The sequence below is a fragment of the Gopherus evgoodei genome, unplaced genomic scaffold (assembly GCF_007399415.2).
Source record: "Gopherus evgoodei ecotype Sinaloan lineage unplaced genomic scaffold, rGopEvg1_v1.p scaffold_179_arrow_ctg1, whole genome shotgun sequence".
Lineage (NCBI taxonomy): Eukaryota > Metazoa > Chordata > Testudines > Testudinidae > Gopherus > Gopherus evgoodei.
This window is the reverse complement of record NW_022059842.1, coordinates 9,848-34,954: the sequence shown is the minus strand read 5'-3', so window position 1 is coordinate 34,954 and position 25,107 is coordinate 9,848. Positions and strand designations below refer to the sequence as shown.

Genomic DNA, 25,107 nt, shown 5'->3' with positions numbered 1-25,107 from the left:
CTATTTACTTCTCTCCATTCGGAAAACCAGACCCTTTCTTTCTTGCATTTGAACCAATTATCTATCCCAGAGAGGACTGTCCATCTTATCCCATTTTGCTTCAGAGCCTTTGGGGAGAGACCTTGCCAAAGGTTTTATGAAAATCTGAGTATACTATATCTACAGGATCACCTTTATCCACATGCTTGTTGACTCCCTCAAAGAATTATAGTAGTTCTGTGAGGCATGATTTTCCTTTACAAAAACCATGTTCATTCTTCCCCAATGTAAGCGGGGGCAGACTCAACCGGCGGTGCCTCCTCCTGGTCGTCTTGGGAATCAGCTCTCCAGCCGTCAGTGTGCCCTCTGCAGACCGGTGATCCAGCTTACTGCAGCTGGCCCCCTGTCCCTCCCAGGACCCCGGTACCCTTTTACAGGGTGCTGCCCACTGGCAGTACCCCCACAGTAATGGGTCTCGCCCTCCAGGGGAACCCCCACTCACTATCCCCACTTCATCTCAGTCTTGGCTACTGCCCAGTCTCCATCTAGCCCCCATTCACTGGGGCAGACTGCAGTATGAGCCACCCATCACAGGCAAAGGGGTTTGGACCTGCCACCTCTGCTTCCCCATGGGCTGCCCCATTGCAACCCTGCACCTATTCAGCCTATAGTCAGACCTGCAGCCTGGGGGCTTTCCAGACCAGAGCTCCCAGCTCCTCTGGCCCTTCCCCAGCCCTGCTCCCAAGCTAGATGCCTTGCTTGGGTCCCTGCAGCCAGGCCCTTCTCTCACTATAAGCAGAGGGAGACTGACTGGACTTCTGGCTCACAGCCTCTTCTAGGGCCAGCTGGGCCTGATTGGGGCATGGCCACAGCTGAGCCTACTTTCCCCAATCAGCCCAGGCTTCTTCCCCAGCCACAGCCCTCTCCTGGGCTGTTTCAAGCCCCGCAGGGCAGGAGCAGGTAACCACCCCGTGACACCCAACAAATTCTGTTTACCTATGTGTCTAACAATTGGGCTCTACAATTTCACCCAATTTGCCTGGGATTGAAGCTAGCCTTAGTGGCCTGTAATTGCCAGCTGCGTCTGTGGAGACATTTTTATACACTGCTCCAGCCAGGGACTAAAGGCAGCTCCAGACTTTCCCTTTCTCCCTTCTGGGAAATCAAGTTCTAGTTCTACAAGGAGCTAAAGAAGCCTCAACCCTGCATCTGAATTAATGTCACATTTCTCACTACCCGACACAAACAAATGTCATTTCAATCCCAGGTGAGTCCACGTCAGTCATTCCTCAGCCCCATTCCTTCATCCTCCCGCCTTCGCTTAGGGCATTGCACCACCCTGTGGGCATTTCATGTCCCTCCTCAATTTCACATAGACACAATTTCCTTTGCTGTTCAGCGAACAGCAAAACCTTTCTGTGTCTCTAGTCTGAGCCAGGGCATTCAATTCCATTGAAACCTTCTCTTCTGCAATGGCAACGGTCAGATAGAGGGGACGTGGCCACCTTCAGCCCTGAGAGGGAGATATTCACTCTCCTCTTTCTTCAAGCTGCTGTTGTTATTCCATAAAACATGTACCATGAGTTTACTCCAGAGTGAGGAAAGAAAGGAGCCACCAACTCCCCGAAAAATCTGTGCCCCAGAGAGAACCTGGCTCTGCTATTCAAATCACTGATGTGCTTCAGTTACATATGGGGAAAGTATCTGCTCTCATGGGGGTACAGCTAAGTCGCAGAGTGTTTGACTGCAGATCAAGTGGTCCTTGCTTCAAATCCAAGTGCCTTCTAAGAAGCCTCTTATTTTATTTTTATTTTTGAAAAAAGGGAAAACATTTTAAATTCCATTCTCTAGTATGTTCAGGGGCTCCACTATACGGGGATGCTTGAAATGAATGTAAACACTCAACATTTCACTGTCCAAATGCATAAAAACCTAGCAAACCTGCCCATCAGCTGAAATCTGTTCCAGTCCTCTAAGTGTCTAGTTTATGTTTTCATCCATTAAACAAAGGGATCATATGAATGTACATTTGCAGATCCCTCTTCTCCAGGGCTGTGCTGTGCAGAAGAACAAGAACCACGTCCAGTTGGGGTTCAGGAGTCTGACGAGCAAAGGCAACTTGGTGCGGGCTAAAGTCACCAGCACTTTGGCTCCTTCACATTCAACCAGCAGCTGGGCCCCCAGGACAAGGCATGAGAAGAAGACAGTGGCTGTGAGCAGGAAAATAGCCCCCAAGAAGCTGGCTAAAGCTGTTAAAATCCTCAGGAAGGTCACTGTGCCCATGTCTAGAACGTACTGACTGCTGTGGGGACCAAAAAGGCAGAGAAAAGCCCTCAAAAGTTCTAAGCTGCCAAGCCCCAGAAGGTGATCAAAATCCTACCTAAAATCAAGACAGGATAAGGCTAATGTCATCTCCAAAGCCAGGGCTAAGCACTAAGAAAGAAGTGGAGAGATTTCCATTGGGATGACTCCTGCTCCCCTAATGGCTCTGTTATGAATCAACATGGACCACCCGAAGAGATCAAAGTCCTGCAGGACAAACAGCCTCATGGACAGCATAATGAAGTGGTGGCAGTGAGGGGAAGTGTTTCTCTTCCAGAGGGGAAGTGCTGTGTTTTGTGTAACACCTGCCAGGTGAGTGATGCACTGACAGGGCAGCTGCCCATAGCTCCCACAGGAGCTCATTCTCTTCAATCTGCTTCGGCTGTTATTTCAGAGCCAGCACTCGTGGGAGTGTGTCCCTGTCACTTCACCAGCTGTAGAACAGGCTCTGTCTGCATCCGAGCTCTGATTAATCCCACTTTTTAATGTATTCCTGCTGTGATGCTTTCCCGGTTCTCTGCCTCATTCTAACATTCCGGTCAGAGACTGAATATGGGGAGGAATGGACTAATTTGTGTGACATTCGGTAAGTTGCCATAATATGTGATTGAAACCTCTGCTGGAGATGGGCAGGAGCCTATTACCCACATAAAATAGCTAAGCTTTACCAAACTACCTGCTACACATTCAAACCTTCCTGTACACACACAACAGAAATTGTAGCTCTGAGAAATGGCAACTTTCCTTTAACACAGATCATTGTTTTCTGTACTTCCAGAGGCACTGAAATAGAGGCACATTACCTTTAAACAGCTGCTATTTCATGATCAGCAGCAGAGCCTCTGTCAATTTACCACCCATAGAGCTGATTGTGTCTAACTGCAGTGTTAGCCAGACCATTCAGTAACATTATCGCTCTGTTTACAAAGCCTTTGGTTAGTGATGAATCATGAGACTTATCCCTTCCTGCTGTAATTCCACTGACTCCAGTGTTCTCTTTCCCCATTTCTGGTTCCAAGAAAATAAACAAATTAAAACAACCTTCAGAACTAACATGCTGTGGGAAAGTGGAAATATAATTCATATAATTCACTTTCTTCTGTGTCTTGTGTGTGTGTGTGTGTCTGCTTTGTGTGTGTGACCCGTGGGGCTTTTTGTTTGCTCCTGGCAGATTCAACCATGTCAGATTTGTCTGTGGGGAGGAGCCAGAGAAAACAGACACCCTGGCCTTCCAGGTTGGGGTTAGACAAAGGAATAAAAACCCTGTCCCATAAAAAACAAAAAATGTTACAGAAACAGTGGTAGGAACAGTACTAGAGAAACTGGTAAATAATCACAGTGCCCAGACTTGAAGTAATCGGAAATACAGAATTCAAAAAGCAAAACTCAGGGGAGATTTAGGATTTATTCTCTGAGCTTAGCCATGTACTACAGCACAGGGAGCACTTTTGAAAGCCTCCCATCCCACAACTGGGGAAAGGAAAAGGATTCTTAGGTTCTAGCATGGATTGAAGGAGAATAGTGATGGGGAATAAGGGACTCCCTCTGACTTACCCTAACTACATCTGTTGTTACAATGGGTGAAATGACTTTTTTCCCTATCCCTGGCCTGTTCCTGCTCTTTGTTATAGTTCAATATATTTTAAGTGTGGAAAATGATAATAAAAATATCTGCTCTCCAGCACAACCTGAAGCAACATCAGAGCAACTGGGAATGAAACAATTTGTTCCCCAAGGGAGAACTTGATGACTAGCAATCGCTTTGAAATGGGGGAACAGTATAACTGTGATGCTCAGGGTTTGTTTAGACTAGGAGAAGTGATGGAGTTTAGGTCAGGTCAAGGGGAAAACTAATGCCAATCACTGCACCTGGGCTGCATCTGCACTACAACTTTTACATTAAGATCACTAACTTGAGCAGCCAACGACATATACAGTCCTAGTGGATGGAAGGCACAAGCAGTTTTTGCCTCAGTGTGTTGGTGTCACAAAAGCATAACCCTAAGTAACTTGGAAAAGTGGAAGGCAATAAGGACATAAAGTCTCCCTGTTTTAGGCCTCTGGTGAGCAAAAGTCCTTCCATGTTTAAACTCTAATTGACCTAACAGGCCAATAAATAGAAAAGGCCAGGTGCAACATCCGTTATCAGTTGCCATACAGCTCAAACCAGTATAACGCAGAACTAACGAGGCCTGCATACTTTTGGCCGAGGGAGAGAAGATAATGGTTCACAAAGAAGAAAGGACAAGGTCGTAATTCAAAGGAGTGGACCTAACAAGCGAGACTTGTAGTCGCCAGCTTTGATTAACTGTTTAGTGTAACTGCTTAATGTAACTGCTACAAGGAGGAGGGAGGGAAAAGGGAAGGGCTTAGTTAAAAGTAAAGTATAAAAAAGGTAACCTGCTTGTATTGTGTGTGCTGGATCTGAGGCGTGCTGTGTCTCCCAGCACCGCTTTGAGATCTCAAATAAACTTTGCTGGCTCCTCCACCCTGGTGTTTATTGGCGCTAAGCACTCCAGGCACGGACCACTGTTGCTTGCCTCAGGTACCCTCTGTGCCTGCAACAAGTGTCCCTTGTTGGGATCAAACCTCTCTCCCCCACCTGGAGCTGATGAACATTCCTGGCAGGAGGGACACACACTCCTATGACTCAAAAAGAAAGGAATTGATAGAAAAGATCATAAGACTGAGTCCAAAGAAGGATGAGCTGCAAAAGGCAGAAGAAGGCAACTTATCTAAGTGGAGCTGAGAGACCACGGTGAAGATGGTACAAAAATCACTATGTGGGAATTAGCAAATGCGATTTTTTTTAAAGATATTTTGGCCAAGCCTAGTCACAGGATTTATTACAATTCTATCTCATGTGGATTTTCTGATGTCTCATGAAGCTTGAGTGCTGATTGAAGCTTTTCCTGCACCCAGAGCATGTGTGGGGCCTTTCTCCTGTGTTGATTCTATGACGTAAGATGAGGCCTGAATGATTGAAGTAACATTTCTCACACTTAGAGCATCCACAGGGTTTGTCACCCATGTGGATTTTCCTATGTCTGATAAGGTGTGAGGGCCAATTGCAGCTTTCCCCGCACTCAGCGCCTGTGCAGGGCTTCTCTCCTGTGTGGATTCTCTGATGTGTGATAAGGTTTGAGCACCAATTGCAGCTTTCCCCACACGCGGCGCCTGTGCAGGGCTTCTCTCCTGTGTGGATCTATAACGTGTGTTCAGGGTAAAGCTCCGACTAAAGATTTTCCTGCACTCTGAGCATGTGTGGGGCGCTTCTCCTGGATGGATTCGCTGATGTGAGCAGGGCCGGTGCAACCATTTAGGCAAACTAGGCAGTTGCCTAGGGCGCTGAGATTTGAGGGCATCAAAAAGCGCCCCCACATTTTTTTTAAATGGTTGAGCAGCCGCTGCTGCTGGGACAAGAGATGGAGTCTGAGCTGTCGGCGGCAGCTGGCAGTCCAGAGTGTCCTCTGGGTCAGGGAGCCTCCATGGCAGCCAGCAACCCAGGGTGTCCCCCGGGTCAGGGCACCTCCATGGCAGCCAGCAGCCCAAGGTGTCCCCTGGGTTAGGGCGCTGCCCTGGCAGCTTGCAGCCCAGGGGCGGGAGTCCACTGGCCCAGGGAAACCCCGGGCTGCCGGCTGCCGCTGCGGCAGACGGCAGTCCAGCGTGTCCGGAGGGGGTCAGAGGCAGCTCCCATGGAGCTGCCGCAGTCGTGCCTGCGGACAGTCAGATGCTTGCGCGGCTTCGGTGGACCTCCCACAGGCACCACTGCAGCAGCTCTACTGGAGCTGCGGACCAGTGTGCAGGGAGGCGAAATTGCCATCCGCCTAGGGTGCCCAAAACCCTAGCACTGGTCCTGGGTGTGAGATGAGGGCTGAACTATCGATGAAGCATTTCCCACACTCAGAGCATTCATAAGGTTTCTCACCTGTGTGGATTCTCTGATGTCTGAAAAGGGCAGAGCTCTGACTAAAGCTTTTCCCACACTTTTGGCATGTGTAGCGTGTCTCTTCCAAGTTGATTCTGTCGCTTGTTACAAGGTCTGAGAGGATACTAAACTTTCTCTCCGGCCTCTGCTGAGTCTCACAGGCTTTTGTATTTTCTGAGAGTGTACAACTCCCGGAAACATTCCCTTTGGATCTTCCTGATAAATTTCCATGTGGTTCTCCTTGCTCAGCATCTTTCTGATGGGATTTCTCCTCCTCATTCTGACTCACCATCCCATCACCTGAAGGGAGATAGAGAGAATCCAGACATAGATCACCACCTGCACCGGAAAGAAAGAAACTCTCAGAGAGAGGAATGGAAAAAGAGATAACAATCCAAAATATGTGTGGGAGAGATCAAACCTATCAGGAGCTGATTTTCCCCAAAACCTTCCCTAGAGGAGAGAAGAAGGGATCAGTTATTGTCTGCATCTTATGAGAACACTCAGGGGAAAGTGAGATTGGGGAGCGACCTGCTGCCAGTTGTCAGTCAGAATAGGAGGGAAGCCATGAGTCACATCTGCCATAATGATTCCACACCTGCAGGGAACAATCCTGAACTTGGAGAGCTCACAGGGTCTTTGTAGGGCATCTCCAATGTTTCCTGCATTCCCACACAGTTGTTGAGTTGGTTTAACCAAGTCCTCACCTGGGAAGGCAGCTCTTGGAAGCACTTCTTTCTCAGAGCCCTGGAGGTCTGGGACCTACGGCTCTTCCCCTCATTCAAGCTGTGAGATCACATCAGCTTTGGAAACTGGAAACCCTGCTGCAGGCAAAGAAAACGAGGGAGGTCAGTGGAATTTGTGGGATACTTGTCACAAAAAATAGTCCATGATTTTAACCCCCAGCTCATTTTTAAGCAGTAACATCCCAAGGCCAGCTTCCTTGGCTTAAAGTGGCAGGAGAGTTATTATGGTTATAAATCATATTCATTACCTTAGTGCCTAAGGACCCCCTAACAGTGGGTCCCCATTGTGCTAGGCAAAGTACAAACAGAGAATAGTAAATGGTCCATGCTCTGAAGAATTTACAATCTAAATACACAAGACAGATACAGAATGCGAGAAGGGATAGAACCCACTGTTAGAATAGAGATATTCAGGCCTGCTTGTAAAGCCTATAGTTTAAGAACTTAGGTGTATTTTTATCACTTAGCTACTTACAGGAGTATGAAAACAAAGAATCAAAATCACTGTCTGTATTTGTAAGGGCCTTCTCTTACTGTGACAGTCTGAGGCCTTGTTCTTAGGCTAAGGCCTTTGGCTAAGCAGCAGGTTCAGCCATAAGCTGGGAAGCGAAGGGTCACATCCTCACATCCCAAACCAGTCACACTGAAATAAGGTGCTATTGGGCTGTTAGGAAGATGATCCTATCCTGATAGTGCCCATCACCACCAGATAAAGAAACAGATCTTAAGATGGTTAAAGAAAACTTAGTTGGATAGCAGCCTGTTTGGCAAGAAATCACTTCTCAATGTTTGTGGTTGTGAAACCCTCATTTTTGTATTGTTTTATCTTTATGGCCACCACTTTTACAATGTTAATCAGTCTGGTTCTCTAACTGTTTTTGTCTGCTGTATAATAATTTTGCTAGGTGTAAGTTAATTAGAGTAGTGGGATACAATTGGTTAGAGAATTAGGTTTCAGTGTGTTAGGATTAGTTAGTTAAATTTCAGTACAACGATTGGTTAAGCAAAAGCATAGCTGAGAATATTACTATATAAACTGAGTCAAACAGGAGATGGAACGGGGACACAGGCCAGTCCTTAATGACCCATTCATATCACCCCATGACAGCTAGGTGACAAAACACTTCATGTCTCCTGCTCTTTATAATCATAGCAATACCAATCACAGCAGGAAACTGAGGTGTGTATTGGCGTCACACAAGTATCACCAAAAGTCCCACCTCTATCTCAGACACACTGCTCACAGCTCCTGGAGAGAAAGCAAAGCACAGGAACTGGACGTTAGTCCAGCAAAGACAGTGGAGGACAAGCTGCAATATTAGCTGAGAATAAATCCATTATTTAGATGGATTTTCACACGTGTAAAGATTACAATTCTCTAAATACCTGCAGGTTGTTGGACCATAACGCATGTACATGTAATATGCTGGGGTACCCTTAGGGGGTGAGGTGGAATGCTTAGACTATCCCCCACCCATTTTCCAATCACACACACACACACACAGGGTGATGCCCTCTCCGCGCTAGTGGCACATAAACTAATGATCTCTCCCTACAGGGTACTCATACAGGAGAGGCTAACAAGGACGCCACGACCCTTCTACATGTCTCTTCAGCAAAGAGCATTGGCTAGTCTCTGGGAGACGGCGCCGCTTACTCTGATTGCATCCAGTGAGATGATCAGACTGTCAGCAGCCCACACGGAAAGGAAAGATGGAGGGAAGATGGGTTCACACGCTTCTAGACCCAGGTAGCTTCCTCACCGGATGATGCCAGGACGAGTCAGCCCACCATGGGTCAGAGCTCCTAAAGATCCACTAGTTACCGGGCTTGCGTTAGAGTAGTCCTGGTCACGAGCTTTCGCTTCACAGGGTACTCTGGGCGTCTTCCGGTAACAGTCACTCACACTGGTGTGTACACACACACACACACACCAAAGCCTTTATTTCCAAATACCACGATGTATCTGTACCTTATGTCCAGACCCAATACCATGAGGCACTATGACAGCCCCTCTTGGGGCAGTAAAAAACCCTCAGCACCGGTGCACACCTAATGCATTTCCCTGTGCATTACCTAATGCATTTCCCTATGCATTATCTAATGCATTTCCCTATGCATTACCTTGTTGGCCAGCCAAGCAGTTCCCTAGTACTGCTATAAACTCACCTTGTTGGTGCCTTTCCCCAATTCCACTCTGCATCTGAACTTGCTGCACAGTCAATAAGTTCAGATGGCGTGAGCTCAACAGGGACAGAAGGCCCCATGGACAGTCCTCCTCCGATACCCCAATAGAGATTTCAAAAGGTCTCATACCTCTCTTGTGGCGCCATGGGGTTCGAAGGGGAATGATCCGTAGCAGCTGTCTGTTTCTCAGTAAGCGTTGCCATCCCGGACGAACCCCCTAATTGTTGGAGAAAAACTCAGTTCTTCTTCGAGTGATTGCTCATATCCATTCCAGGTAAGTGTACGCGCCGCGCGTGCACGTTTGCTGGAAACTTTTTACCCTAGCAACTCCAATGGGCCGGCAGGTCGCCCCCTAGAGTGGCGCCACTATAGCACGAGATATATACCCCTGCCGGCCCGCCCGCTCCTCAGTTCCTTCTTACCGCCGTGTCGGTTGCTGGAACTGTGGAGTGCGGCTTGCTGTCCTCCACGTCCCTAGCTCTCCTGTACTTGTTCGTCGTTTTAGTTGTAAATAGTTCATAGATAAGTAGTAGATAGTTTGTTAATATAGTAGTTAATTAGAGTCTTGTATATAGTTGTTTAACATGGCTCGCGGGTGGACCGTTGCCCTCCCCGGCACCCGGCACCGGGCCCATGCCTGGCTCTCCGCGCTTCAAGCAGTGCTCGGCATGCAAGAAGCCGATGCCTACGAGCGATCCCCATGACGCGTGCCTTAAGTGCCTGGGGGAATCGACCATCAGCGAGAAGTGCTGCATTTGCAAGGCTTTTAAGCCTCGCATGAAGAAGGAGAGAGACCAAAGGCTCCGCGCTCTCCTTATGGAAGCGGCTCTGTCTCCGGCGCCGGCGGCGCAGTCAGCCAGTTCTACTCTGACACCGGACCACGCCGGCACCAGCAAGACTCCCCAGCACCGACCATCTCTGGCACCGGGAGCAGACTCATGTCCCTCAGCGTCTGCAACACCATCCAGGCAGGCCCAAGTGGAGTGCCCGGCACCTACCCTGGCCGCGGCACCGCCTGCAGGGCTGCTGTCGACTCCGGGCCCGGAAGGTCCGTCGAGTACAGCCCCTCCTAGCTCCCCCTTAAGATCAGGTGTCAAGCTACGGGTACCGTCTACACCGGAGACCTTTGCCTCGGCTCGGGACTTGATCGCAATGACGGAGCCATCGCAGCCTCAGCCAGCACCCCTGGGACGGGTAACCTCCAGGGATAAACCGATGCTTCGAGCGCTGTCTCCCGAGTCCCGGCATCGATCACCCCGGAGGCGTGAACGCTCGCGCTCGGGGCGCCGCTCGGAGTCCCGGCACCGTTCTCCCTGCTGTTAGCAGTCGCTCTGCTCCCTTGGCTGTGCCATGGAAGATGATGGTGGGCGGCTGGGCTCAGGTCAGTGACCAGCTCTCCTCTCGCTACTCCAAGCGCTGACCATGGACCACCCGAGCACGCGCATCCTCTCGTCATGCTGCAAGATGTCTGACATCGTGGACGAAGGCATCACGCGTTAGTGGTCCCTCCCTCCCATCTGCTCCCCCCGCCAGGGCTCCCCTCTCCCTTGGACATACCTCACAGTTGGGGAGTTGACTTGTCTACATTTACATTTGCATCTAATTTCCCCCCTCTTCAGTGCCCTAGATGCCCTCCTTGCTATTGGTACCTTCCCAGCCAGGTCCAGTTCCCTTAGCTTGGCGCTTTCAGCCCCTGGAACCTCTTGAGCGCTTTTCTCAGACTCTCATTAACTCCTCGCTGCTTCTCCCCCACGCTGCGGGCAGGGTCCTGGCTGGGGAGGGGGAATGCTGGCTCCTTGCTCCAGGGTGGAGGAGCCCTGGCGTTGAGGGGCACAGAGCTGAGCCAGGAGTCTAGCGGGGTGCCCCCAGCACAGTACAGAGGGACCTTCCCTCCCTGCTCTATACTGTCGCAGCCCATAGCCCCACATCAAACTGGCTGCTGCATTATAGCCTGTGGAACCCCCAGCCTGTTGCCAGCGAACATCCCTGTTCCCCTTGGCTTTCCCTTCCCCCTATCCCCGTGGAGAGCGGCTGGGGTGGGTGGCTAGGACACACTGACCCACAGCCAGTGTCTGCTCTCTTCTAGTTGTGGAAGATATTGATAAGTGCCAGGAGCCAATCCCCAGCCTGGAGGCCATCTACCTGCTCAGCCCTGTGGACAAAGTAGGAGCTCGGGACTGGGGCAGGTGGATGGGGAGCAGGGGAGAGCCCGGGGCAGCTCCTAGTGCTGCCTGGAGGTGGCGCTGTCCGGGGGGATGCACAGCACGATGTCAGGATGGGAATGGGGCAATAGGGGCTCCCCAGGAGGCTGCTTCCCTGGAGCTGGGTTTCGTGTTCTTTGCCACGTGAAGCACAGACTGTTCCCCAGACCTCTCCGCAGTGCAGTCCCATGGGGGTTGGATGGGAAGGTGCAGCAGGCGGAGAGAGGCGACCTCAGCTGAGACTGAAAGCAAAGGAGAATCACTGAGGCAGGGGCTGTGGGGGAGGAGGCTCCTGCGTCTGCAGCAGGGAGGCGAGTGGAGGGAGACCAGGGGCAGGGGGCGCTGGCAGAGCAGGGTGAAGCCCAGAACCCACAGGGGCTGCGCGTGGAGGGAGCGCTGTAGGAGAGGACCGTGATCTGGGGCTTGGGAAAGGGCAGCCAGGTTCTCACCTGTCACAGTGGCCGGTTGCAGCGTCCAATCAGCTTCCGAACACCCTGCCTGGCTAGCTGGTGTAGCGAAGCTGCAGGTGCCCAGTGTGGTGCCCGGGGAGGGAGTAGGCCCTGATGGCAGCTGCCTGGGATTGCTGCTCGTCCGGCTGTTCCCTGGGCACTGCTCAGAGCCCACTTAGTTCAGCAGCAAGGCCAATGCCAGGTCCCGTCTGTGGCCGAGCACGGACACTTGTGTGCCAGCGAGAGACGTGGCTGGGCCCTGAGACTGTCCCGGGCACATGGGCACATGCCCTGCTCCAGGTGGGGAGGGAGCCCAGAGACAGGGGCGTGAAAACCAGCCCACCTTCTGACGGCATCATGCTGGGCCCTGCGTCCCCAGGGGCTGGGCATGGGCTGGTCCCTTCGGGCAACAGGGAGGGGGCTCGGCTGGTGCTTACAACTCCCCTCCCACCTTTGCAGTCGGTGCAGGCTCTGATCAGTGACTTCCAGGGCACCCCCACTTTCAACTACAAGGCAGCTCACGTCTTCTTCATTAGCCGTGAGTATTCGGGGGGCAGCGGATCCCCAGCTGAGAGCCTGGCCAGTGACACACTGGGGGTGGGGGGTCTCTGTCTGCCAGCAGGCCAGTGCCCTAGCAGACCAGACCGAACGACCCCACCTATCCCTTCCCCCCCTTCTTCCCCACGGGCCTGCCTCCAGCCAACACGGCTCATGGCGTGCGCCCAGAAAGGCGGCCTCTGGCTACCATTCCCAACATGCATTGCTCCATCAGTCCCAACTGGGGTAGGGGGATAGGACACCACCAGAATACCCAGTGTATCAGGGTCACATCTGCTTCTCTCCATTACAGCGGCAGGGGAATCCCAAGTCCCCGTTCCTCCTTGTGCATCATTCGGAGTTGTACAGTCCGGTCACTTCCCCCTGTGGAGGGACTGAGGGCAGGGTGTGTGAAGGGCTGCATAGGAGAGATTGTGGCCCCCCCTCCTTGTTGCTGATGCTGCAGAAGGCGAGAACCCGGTGTGACTCTGGTTTGGTGGGGCTGGACTCATCGTTGACTCCTGTGTGTCCCCGCTGGCTTGCCCAGGTTTCCCACAGGTGTGCAGCACTACGCCCCTGCTGTGCCCATCCTGGCCCTGTCTGTGGAGGCTGGCGCTGTGCTGGGGGTCCTGAGCCCTGTGCATGTCACCCCCACCCACTGCCTTTGCCTTGCAGCCTGTCCTGAGCCTCTGTTCAAGGAGCTGAGGAAGTCACGGATCACCAAGGCCATCAAAACACTCAAAGAGATCAACATGGCCTTCCTGCCTTATGAGAGCCAGGTGAGGGGTGGCTGGGCTTTGGAGGAGCTGGGCCGCGGGGTGGACGGTGACGTACGACACCCCCTCCTTGTGTCGTCAGTGGATTTCCCCCCTCACACCCCTGAGGGGAGGACTGTGTTGTCAGTCTCAAATCCATTGATGGTGAAACTGAGGCACAGAGCAACATGAGCCTGGTCTACACACAAAAGCTTTGTTGGTATAGGTTTGTTACGGGGACATGAGTGAAAAAATCCCCCCTGTAACTGCAGCTGGGGTGGCAGAGCCCCTGAGTAGATGCCATTATGCTGGCAAAGCAGTCCTTTCGCCACTGTAGCTTATTTCGTCTGAGGTAACAGTGCCAGCTGTGCCAGGAGAAGCTCTGGCTGGTATAAGCTGAGTGTCCGTCAGGAGGCTTTGCTGGCTCACCCATCCCATTGCGCCAGCAAACCCTTCATGGGCTGTGTAGATGAGCAGAGTCACCCTTGCGGCGCCTCCTGCTGCTTGTCCTCAGGAGTTCAGTCCGCTACAGGCCGATATCATTTTATTAGTGTCCAAGTACTTTTGCCCCAATGGCTCATTCTGTTTGGCCAGTGAAATAAGCGACAGCAGCAGGCACGCATTGATGCTGGGTTTGCCTGTGGCTACACTGGGGCTTTCACCAGACTAGAAGCGTGGCCAAGCTCCCTCCCCAATATTGACTTCTCCAGGGCAGAGACACACCTCTGAGGGCACCCGGGAGTCTGCAGCTCAGCAAGGACCTGAAGCCGGGGAGTCTTCATCCCAGGCTGGTGCATGAATCTCTGTGCTGCGGTCTCTGTACCGCAACAGGAGTGGCTCTGGCAAAGGGCTCTCCCTCACTAGGGGCTCGCTATGGCTCCACCAGGCTGGCCTGGTCCAACAGCGCATCATGGGGGCATGGTTTGGAGCACAGCTGGTCTTGCTGCCAGCAGTTGGCTCCAGGGTCTGATCTCTGCTCCCCTTGCCCCCCAGGTGTACTCCCTGGACGGGCCACAGACCTTCCACAAATGGTTCAGCCCCTACAGCTCCTTGGAAAAGAACAAGCAGCTGGAGATGATGGCAGAGCAGATTGCCACATGGTGTGAAACCCTGGAGGAGTATCCAGCCATCCGCTACCGGAAGTGGTGTGCCCGGGGGGAGGGGTACCTGTCCATCCACTACAGGAAGTGAGTGTGCCGGGGGAAGGGCTGTGACGAAGTGGGAATGTTCTTATTGTTTTCTTTGAATACTGCATGGGTGCCTGTGACCCAGCAGGGAGAGGGGAGTATTGACCTGGGAAGGTTGCAGGGGAGTTTTGCTGGGACTGTCTGCATTGGGGATGGGAGACTTTCCTTGAGACCAGATACCTGAACATAAATATATCAGAGGGATTAATATTAGAGAGGGAGTGGAATTATTTAAGCTTAATACCAATGTGGACACAAGAACAAATGGGTATAAACTGGACACTAGGAAACTTAGACTTGAAATTAGACGAAGGTTTCTAACCATTAGAGGCGTGAAGTTCTGGAACAGCCTTCCAGGGGGAATAGTGGAGGCAAAAGACATATCTGGCTTTAAGAGTAGGCTTGATAAGTTTATGGAGGGGGTGATATGATGGGCTAGCCTAATTTTGGCAATTAATTTGGCAACTGATCTTTGATTATCAGCAGGTAAGTATGCCCAGTGGTCTGTGATGGGATGTTAGATGGGATGAGATCTGAGTTACTACAGATAATTCTTTCCTGGGTGCTGGCTGAGTCTTTCTCATATGCTCAAGGTTTAACTGATGGCCATATTTGGAGTCGGGAAGGAATTTTCCTCCAGGGCAGATTGGAAGAGGCCCTGGAGGTTTTTCGCCTTCCTCTGTAAGCAGCTTGCAAGCAACTCAAAGGCTGAAAATTGTTTAGCCAAATGACTCAATGAATATTTATGACTAATGACTCTATCCGCAGAAAGTTGGGTGTGTTCATTTGGATCTTATGCACAGAAATAAGGACTGGACTCATATAAACAAGTCAGGCTAGTGCAACCGGCTTCAGTCACTTCAGTCTTTCTCTTCGAGGTTTTTTTATTTTTTTTTTTAGGAAGCAACAAATGAAGTAAAAGTGGCAGCTAGTAACACCTTAGTGACGCTGGCAAGCTGCTATTTCGATGAAGTGATGTATGAGCTGCAGTGTCTTCTGGAACCACTGAAGCTGCCTGAAGAGATTGTTTTAATTACGTTGGGAAACCTGTCATCAGCCTATGGTATGGTAACTTCCATCTTTTGTTTCAAAGTTATCGTCTTTCATTTAAGGACAGGGGATTACTCTCTCTACCTAAAAACATTACAGCTAAACAGAGCTCTGCTTGAGTGTGCGCGTGCGTGTGTGGAGAGACCCCGGATTAACTGCTCTTGCTAGTTCTGGCTTCCAGATCATGAGCTATCCCGGACGGCGGTGCAAGCTCTAACTTCTGCCCCCGACTGAAGTTCCTTAGGGATGGGAATGAGTGGAAGATCAGGTCTAGTGGAGCTCTTCTCCACCCCGCTTCCCATCCGCCCCAGTGCTCTCTCCCCTTACGCTGGGAGTGAGTTGGGCGTCGGGCACAGCTGTGCACTGGAGGAGGATTCCCCTCTTCAGGGTGAATCCCCCACTGGCTTTCAATGGCTGCTTTAAACTCATTCTGCTCTGCTTACACAGCGCAAAATGGCCCAGGAGCCCACAGCATCCTGCCCCACGGTGTTTCTAAGTGTGTTCTAAGAAGGTGGAGAGCAGCCGATTATCTGTCTTCCTTCTCTTCTGGCCTTTCTCTGCAGCACTTAAGTGTATCCTTTTTGTGAGAATAACCCTGAATGCCATGTTCCACATGTTGGAGTTAGTCAATGACAGCCGGATGAGACAAGCATTTTGTGGTGGTAAGTGCCAGAACTTACTGTAGGTGCCCAAAATGGATATTGAGGGGGTCTTGGTACAGATTGGAGTCACTGACCAAGTTTGCAAACAGGCCCTGAACTGTGCTCCCTGCCCTGCATTGCACCAGGTGCTGTGTTCCTGGGCTCCCATGGCACTCAGTGAAGTGGAGAGTGCTCCTCACTTTGCAGGAGGCGCTGAGCATTTGTAAGTTCAGGCCCTTTATGACTCTTGGATATAATTTAAACAGACACAAAGGCTGAAGCTGCCCATCTGCCAGAAGGCTCCTGGGGGAGGAGATGAAGGAAGCAGATTTCATTCCTGGACATTTAAAAATCCCATTTGCCACTCCATCACCCATTCTCTCCCCTTTATCATCATTTCCTTTCACCCTCTTTCTCTGTCTTCTCTTCCTCTCCACTTCTCTCTTCCTTTGCTTTTCAGGTGATGATCAGTAAGGGGTTAATCCTGTGCCTTTGAGGTAAATGGAAATTTTGCCATCGACTTCATAGACAACAGGATTGGGCCCTAATTCTTCTTAGCAAGGACGCTAGAGACACCTACTTTTAGGGCAAAGTGCTCCCCACTACCTTCAAATCCCAGTAAAGCCAATGGCAGTTAGGGGCATTCAACATCTTTCAGACAAACTGTAACTCAAGATAAAATCATCCAGTGTTAGGGTTAAATAAACAATAACTGCAGAGGATACAAGTCATTCAGAAGAGAGCTTGCTGAAATATTTTGATTTTTAATTATATTTTCCATAATTTTTTCCCCAAATTTGATGAAAAACAAATGTGGAAAATGTCAATGACAAGTTTGATCAGGAAGTGTGCATCCAGTGTTTCTGAGTATCTAAAGAGGTGCTGAATTTTTTTTGATTTTTGAAAAATATAAGTGATTTTTATACTTTGCAATTTTGAAAGAAAAAAACACTATCAGTAAAGATTTGTAATTTAATTTAGACTGCTTTTTCAAGCAGCTCTAATTAAGAGATAACAAGGAAGGGAGAAAAAATTGTTTTCAAATGATGGTAATTGAAAAAGGATTGAGAGATCTGCAAATTAAAAAGCCTTTTGAGACACAAAACATGGAATGGGGGAAGAGAAATAGCTCAAAATCGATCTGAGATTTCAGCATCTAGTCCTGAACTAAGCAGTAACTGCCATGGAATTGTAGTAAGCTTTAGGCCTGGGTGTATTCACTGGTAAAGCAACTTTTCCTCATTACTAATATGTCCTTTTCACATTGCCCGTCTTCTCTCCATCCATGCAGTTCAGGAAAAATGCTCAAGGACAGTAAATTTGTATTTTACTAACTGGGGAAAGTGCCCATTCCGCAGAGTGCTCGAAATGCGATTCTGCAATCATTTTCTTCCCATCTATTCTCATGTGACCAGCAACTGGCTGATCTGTGAGGAGCCGGAGGTGAGAATTGCTAGTTTTCTAAACCTTTAGCAGAAATTGTAACGTTAAATTTTATGTGTCTGGCACTCATTGTGATGATGACATTTAATGGTAGGTCCTTTTGGATGGAACAGAGTGTCACATAAAACATTTAAAACCCAAACAACATGGAAATTCTGTCTGTACACAGTGTACATGGATTCTAGTTTTATGCACTAATGTGCAGATGAACACGGGATAGTGGCCTAAATTAATTCCTCCATTCAGCCCCAGTGGAGTTCCAGCAGGGATGAGTTGGCCTAGAATGCATACTAATCTGGGGAATATCTTACCTGGTATAGTTGTGAGGTGCGCTATCCAAAAGTGGCCTGTCCCAAGGTCAAAGAAACAGGTCCAATCCTTCTTAAGCTTGGCCAGGTACTACAGGCGATTTGTACCACACTACAGCCAAATCGCTGCCCCACTGACCGACCTGACCAAAAAGACCCAGCCAAATGCAGTTAAGTGGACTGATGAGTGTCAAAAGGCCTTTACCCAACTTAAGGCAACGCTCATGTCTGACCCTGTGCTCAGGGCCCCGGACTTTGACAAGCCATTCCTAGTAACCACGGATGCATCTGAGCGTGGTATAGGAGCAGTTCTCACGCAGGAAGCAACGGATCACAACTTCCATCCTGTTGTGTTTCTCAGCAAGAAACTGTCTGAGAGGGAAAGTCACTGGTCAGTCAGTGAAAAAGAATGCTACGCCATTGTGTACGCCCTGGAAAAGCTACGCAGCATGGTCAGTTTGTAGCTGGAACCGTCCCCAAACATATGGGCCACTAGGCAACACTTCCCTGTCGCAAAAGGTGGTTCTATTGACTCTGGCCACTATGCAGCACTGCCATACCTAGAAGAGTAGCCCTAGTGACTCAGGCTGTTGGGCCGTGGACCCTCACAGAAGGGCTGCTGCGCTGATACCAACCATTAGGCTATGGTGCCCTAGGAGCCAGGACTGCTGTGGTGGCTAGGGAGAGTAGGCCAGGTGGGCCGCCCGAGATCTACTTCAATTCCTCCACAGCCTGGTACCATCCTGACGGGTGGACCTGCCCTGTGCCAGGGTGACTTAATTACAGTCTCTTATATCTTACATGAGGGACTCATGTTTTATATTGGGCTCTTCAGTCTAGCACAGAAAGGTGTAACTTGAACCAATGGCTAGAAACTGAAGCGAGACACATTCAGACTGGAATGCTGAATTCAAATATGACAATTAAAACAACTGATTGGCTACTGTTTCTAAGATATTTAAGTTTTTACATTTTATGTCTATGTATATTGTGTAGATAGAGGAGTTTTAATCAGAAATTGTAAACCTAGGTCTTTTCATGTGTTTATGGTTGCTTTACATGATATTTCACCTGTCGTGTTTATGTAACACTTTAAAAATCAGCAAAAGGGTTATATAAATAAAATTTATTATAAACAAAAGGCAAAAAACTATTATGTACAGTTTAGTCCTGTTCAGTGTCTACTCGGCGCCTCTTTGCTTGTTTCTTGTATTCATTAAATGGAGCATCTCTTGGCACTGTCCAGCAATAGTCTGCAAGCATTGATGGGCTCCATTTGCCCTGATAGCGTTTCTCCATTGTTGCAATGTCCTGGTGAAATCGCTCCGCAGTTAGGTGGAAAAAAATCTAGATGAGAGTGCAAAAAATGTATCTTTAGTGACATGTTGCAACCAAGGCTTTTGTATGCCTTAAGGAGGTTTTCCACCAACAACCTGTAGTTGTCTGCCTTGTTGTTTCCGAGAAAATTTATTGCCACTGTAGTAAGTGAAGGCCCTGATACAGGCCCAGTATGAGGCCTGAACTAAAGTAATGTCAAGACTTAGCTAGAAAGCAAAGTCAAGCTGTGAGCTGAAGGCCGGCTCAGTTCACACATGCTGGCAAGGAAAGGGCTGATATTGCATAAACATATATTCACCTAGCATACCGAAGTATCCTGGCTCTTGCTAGTTTCACCAGATACTCCAGATGCTGATCCTTTAACACCTTCAATACCACCAGGCCCTGGGATATGCTGAGCAAGACTTCTTGATGCCTTTCCAGATGCTGATTCTCCAAAGAGTTCTTCTCTGTCAAGTGACTGTGCACCACTGCAAACAGGCCTTTAAAGAAACCTCTATTTGGGGCTTCTGGTGTTTCTACTGGAGTGAAGAGCTCACCCAACATTTCCTGTAGGTTTTCACAAGTTTCTTGACTGTATGCGATTCTCTGAATTTCTGTAGGTGAGACAAGATACAATGCCTGTCCGTTGTTCGTGAAGCAGAATGTTCTGGCTATCTGCATGTTGGTAAGTGGCAAGTAATATACATCCAACAATGGTCTTAAACTTGGCAAACTAAAAGTCATAGTATGTCCATTGGCACAGAAACATGCAAGGCAGCTACTATTACTCAATGCCACTATATCTCTACGAAGAACAAAAGAAATCTCTGTTATGTTTTGTTTATGAATACAGTTCTGTGATGGCAGTGAGATAACTTTTGCTTGCTTTTCAGAACAGATCACTGCATATTGGTTTTCACTGATTTCCTGAGAAGAGGAGGAGGGGGACACTGAGACAGGCCGCCGTTTTTTCAATTTGTCCTTTTCATCTTTGTCTTCAGAAACATTGTGTTCTCTCCATGGTTCATATGCTGGTGGAACTATAGAGCCTGTGGTGTCCAGAAACGCCATTCTCAGGATTGCCCCTTTTAGCCTCAAAATGGTTCCACCGGGAGAAACAATTACTGGCTGAATTAGTCTTTGTTCTCCTCCCGGGGGTAGGTTCAGTACAATGACTAGCACTGTACCCAGAGTAGTCCCGACCCATAAACATGGAGAAAGTGACGTATCTGCTTTCCGTGTGAAAATCTCACAGAAATGAAGAGCAGAAATTGCTTCTCGGGATTCCTTATCGATGCTAGTTACACTGGAACTCCGGGATCGACTGAAGGAGTTGTCTCTGACATCTAAATCAAGCTTTAGCTCAGTTGGCAAACTTAACTTTCTGGACATCTTTGCTAGATCATTGGCTATCATCTTGGAAAATTTTCTGCCTTTGGTCTTCACCTTTTCTATAAAATTATTCATTTTTTGATCATCATCATCAGAATAGTTTGGAGAACCAGAACCCGAAGTGAGTGATTTGCAGTGATCCTCTGGCACTGCAGTCTCTTCATTAATATCACAAAGACCTGCTCCTGATGGTTGCCGAGATTTGCGAGGAGATCGAGGTTCCCTACGATAAGGATCATTAGAGCCATACAATTCAGTGGTGCCAAGGTTCAAAAGCACTGTCTTCTGCAGGTAATCAACCATTGCAATACCATTACAATTGCCAAAAACAACTAGACCATAGGAGGAGTTCACTGCCAAACTGGTTATCTGCTGCGGAGGTTCTCCACTCACCCATACCAGCTAAATAACTAGTTCAATCTGATAGCCTGCAGACTGTTTGAGGGGAGAGCTTTTTATTTTTAAACACGGGACATTATCACGGAGCCCATCAGATGAGCTGCTGCTTGTAGCAGCAGGATGTGACTGGGGGGCAATGGACTGAGGATTGGAACCTGTGCCTGGAGTTGGCAACGGTGGTGCTTGTTCACCATGTGGAGATTCTACATCATTTATTTCATACAGCAGCCGTATTTCAAGCATTGGAATGACTTCTGTCGTCACTTCCTGTTTGCTGAACCTGTAAATAATGACATGTGCAGAAACTCCTGCTATGCACAGCATTCTACTTTCTGGACACCACGAGATGATCTGAATGGCATATGGATCTTCATCTACTATATCTGTGTTTGGCTTTATCATCCTTATTTTGTGATTTTTCAAATACTTTAGCTGTTTTTAGCTTGTAAAGTACTTGCAGTGTTATTGCAGAGGCATCCCAAAACTTGATTGACCCATCAGCATGTCCTGTAATAATGATCTCTGGGTAGCTCTGAGTGACTAAACCCCAGTTGCCTCCACTGATAGGCCATTCCTTTTTACTGTAACCTTGACGTTTCTGTTGAGCCCCAATTGAATAAAGTGCAGGAATGAGGTCCACAGGATAATCAGCAAAATATTCACAACAGGTAACAAGAGATTCATGTATATTCAAAGGATAGGGATTTTCAAATATAGGATACCCATTTTGTGCAAGGTCTATAAGTACTAAATCCTTTTCTAGAAGAACCACCACAGCATATGGTTCTTGAAAATCATTAGGGTACGGAGTTTCACAGAGGGTTAGAAAATCAACAATAGAATAATCCATTTCTAGCACAGCAGTGCTTTTCCCATGTATGACTGTTAAACAGGGTCTTCTTCCTACAGTATCATACGACAAGCCTCCCGACAGAATGATAAAAGGCTCCCCAGCTCTAGATGTTTGGTATTCCACTTTTAGGATAGGTTTGCACGGTTCTGGCTTCTTCCCATCTTTTAACTGCTTTCCATGTGGAGTGATTGTCTGAAGTGGCTTGGCAGGGGATTTTATATTCCATATGGTCAAGGTACCATCTGAATGGCTACAAATGAACTGTTTTCCTTCATGGTGCCAAGCAACAGAGTGAATAGCCTCATCATGTGTGTATCTGTAATCTGCCTTCTTTGACTTGAGGTCCCATAATACTACTATTCCAGACTCATAGCCAATCAAGAGCTTTCCTTCATCCATTGGATTGTCACTAATATGGACAACAGGTCCTGGATGAGATTTGGATGACAGTTCAATGGCTTTATTCCACATGATGACATAGCCTGAGAGTGTAAAGGACTCCACATTGACAATGTGAATGTTTCCTCTTTCGGTACCCACATATAGCCATTTACTTTGGAAAGGCAGATGGCAAAATGTTATCCTTTCTCTGTTAAATTTGAGTGAATGAAATATAGCAGGTCTCTTCTGACGCAAATTCCATAGGTGTAATGTGTCATCAGCCAAGGCACTCACAAGAGCTCCCTCATTAATCAGGAACTGGAGCTGGATTACTGCAGTTTCAGCATCATGTTGGCAGTAGCATTCAACTCCAAAGCATGGAATTTACAGGAACAGATGGCTCAGAAATCAAGCATAAAACCCTATGGCAGCAAGTAGAGACATTGGCAAAACAGTCCAAAAAGATCCAAATGGTTAAAATAAAAGCCCATACAAATAAAGGACCCTTACAGTTGGGAAATGAACGGGCAGATACATTAGCTAAGGAGGCAGCCCTTACGGGCGCACTGTGGGAACCAATGCCGGTGGCAATTATCACTAGGGCACAGGCAAAATTAAAAGAGGAAAACAAAGCAAACCACCATATACAGATACAAGCTTTACAAGAACTTCAGGCAAAAGATGATTCACTGCAACAGTGGGTAATTGAATGCCCATCGCAATGGCAGGGTGTTCCTTTAAAAAAGGAGAGGGAGCTAATCCCGGCTAAACCAGATAATGACTGGGTTATGGTAATCCCACAACAAATACAGCATCTTCTGTTAAAATGGGTACATGGGTCGCTTGTTGGAGGTCACCCAAAACTAGAGAAGGCATTGGAAAAGCTCAAAAAATTGGGGTGGAGGCCTGGAATGAGAGGATTTGGATTTACATCTTCATAGCTGCTTAACATGTGCCAGACAGGACCCTGCTAGAAGGAAAAGTCGGGGAGAATTAATGCATCAAACACCAAAGGGCCCCCTTCAACATTTGCAGGTTGATTTCGTACGACCTCTACCTACCACTCCTAGGGGAAACAGATTTTGGTTGGTAATTGTAGATAGTTTTAGTAAATGGGTGGAGGCCTTCCCTACAAAGAGTGAGACCAGTGCAGCAGCCGCAAAAGTGTTAATAACAGAAATTTTTCCAAAATGGGGGCTGCCACATAGCATTGATTCCGATAATGGTCCCGCCTTTATTGGGCAAGTATACCGTGGTATGGGCACCTGGGCTGGTGTTCCCCTGCCGCTACATATCCCCTATCACCCTCAAGCAGGAGGACTGGTAGAAAGAATGAATAAATCTCTAAAAGTTGAACTGTCTAAAGTGTGTAATGAATTAGGAACAAATTGGGACATGGTACTCCCATGGGTCCTTATGAGGATCCGTAGCCGGCCAAACCGCATGACAGGATTCAGTCCATATGAAATTCTTTTTGGGAGACCTATGCCAGATTGGGAAAACCTGTTTTACCCTCCAGATTGGGAAACAATTACAGCACTTGCAACTACAACCTGGATGAACAGTTTTAAATATTGGCTGGGCACAGTTCAAGGAGCAGCTGCGGAACAGCAAAAAATGAATCAGGCATTTGATGAACACAGTGATATTAAACAATGGAAGATTGGAGACCAGGTAATGGCCAAACTTGAACCAGGTCCCAACAAAAAATTCCCGAAAGCAGAATGGTGCGGGCCTTGGGCCATTGTGGAAAAATTAGGGCCCTTTCTGTACTTGGTTAACATAGAAGAACAGCCCCGCTGGATGCATGCAATGCAATTAAAGAAGTATTGGGGCTGAACATGCATGTTACATGTCTGTGCTTGCCTTACAGAAAAATACGCAGGATAAGCAAGTGTGGTAAGTACCATGGAAACCTTCCAACTAAATAATGGAAGCTTTATAAGCTTTAACCTCAGAGCTCCATCTGCACCCCGCTTACGGTTACATATTGCGTGGGGACAATTAAAACGTTTTGAATTAACTAGACCCTACCCAGTCAGACAATTAAGGGTGAAGGGTCAGTTCACTTGGGGCATTGGTAATACACTCACTATCTGGTGGAATGATGTAAACACTTCTGTGTGGACATTGGAACAAGAAGGAAAACTGCCGCTGTGGATGATAGGGCCAGGGATTTCATGAATTAACAATGTTCCTATGGTCCCCATGGGAACAAGATTCCTATTCTTAAATCCACTCAACGATGAGGTCATACTGGCTTTGTTAAATATTGATTATATCCAGCAAGAGCCAACAAAGATACATGAATGTGACTAATTGACATTAGCATAAATCAAACACTATGGCTCTAAAATATTGCTGCTACAAAAAAAACCCCACATCATACAGTATAACCTCTATTATGTATACGTAAGAGAGAGGCGAGTGTTGTTTTCTATTTTCATAGGTTAAGATGCCAACATGGATTTGGATCGTGGCAGGCGTTTTGGTAATAGCCCAAGAGTCAACGGGACTGGCAGATGTCATCAAAATCAACCAAACCCATTCGGTGACCAGAACCTTCCGGGTCAAAACAGCTGATAACCCTAACGGATGGGAAACAACTAGCCAGCAGCACCCTTCCGGGACTGTGTTAAAGTTGGCGTGTGACACTGAAGGAAAGCGACAAATGGAAAACATCCTCAGGACATCGCCTTTCCCAATCCTAATGGCGTGGGGATGGAAAGTTAATAACAGTGGCCAAATCCAACTGGTTCCCATACCAGAGTTTAAGGATGCACACAAACGAACTGAAAAGGAACTAACTTTAAGTAAAGAAACACAGGGGAAGTATGCATGCTGTTGGAAAGTTGATGTTATTGTAAATTGTAAACCCATGGATATTTTAGCTCTCCCTCCTCCAGTTTCAGACAACAATGTCCCCCTTATTGCATCACAACACCATGAGTATAATATAAACAAGGAAAGAAAACAAGCAACTCCGGAAATGCAGTGTGCTCTACTGTCACCAAAACAAATTATGGAGG

The 25,107-nt window shown here is 48.1% G+C and overlaps 1 protein-coding gene, 1 long non-coding RNA gene and 1 pseudogene across 5 annotated transcripts; 1 reads left to right on the top strand and 2 right to left on the bottom strand.

Moving 5' to 3' along the window:
- Positions 1-4,802: 4,802 nt before the first annotated feature.
- LOC115640037 lies at positions 4,803-7,060 on the bottom strand. 4 transcript variants are annotated; one of them, XR_003997799.1, is made up of 3 exons: positions 6,937-7,060; positions 6,230-6,568; positions 4,803-5,579 (listed from the first exon to the last, which is right to left on the bottom strand). It is a non-coding gene; the product is annotated as an uncharacterized LOC115640037 (long non-coding RNA). The 4 variants fall into 4 exon arrangements; XR_003997800.1 differs by having other exon boundaries at positions 4,803-5,274; XR_003997797.1 differs by having other exon boundaries at positions 4,883-4,944.
- Positions 7,061-10,583: 3,523 nt separating this feature from the next.
- LOC115640038 (syntaxin-binding protein 2-like) lies at positions 10,584-14,295 on the top strand. Its single transcript, XM_030542907.1, has 5 exons — positions 10,584-10,657; positions 11,249-11,325; positions 12,272-12,350; positions 13,025-13,128; positions 14,098-14,295. The coding sequence occupies exons 1-5, from the start codon at positions 10,585-10,587 to the stop codon at positions 14,293-14,295; spliced, it is 531 nt and encodes a 176-aa protein (XP_030398767.1). The 5' UTR covers position 10,584.
- A 4,043-nt stretch (positions 14,296-18,338) lies between these two features.
- Positions 18,339-21,084, bottom strand: LOC115640036 (annotated as a pseudogene).
- Positions 21,085-25,107: the final 4,023 nt, after the last annotated feature.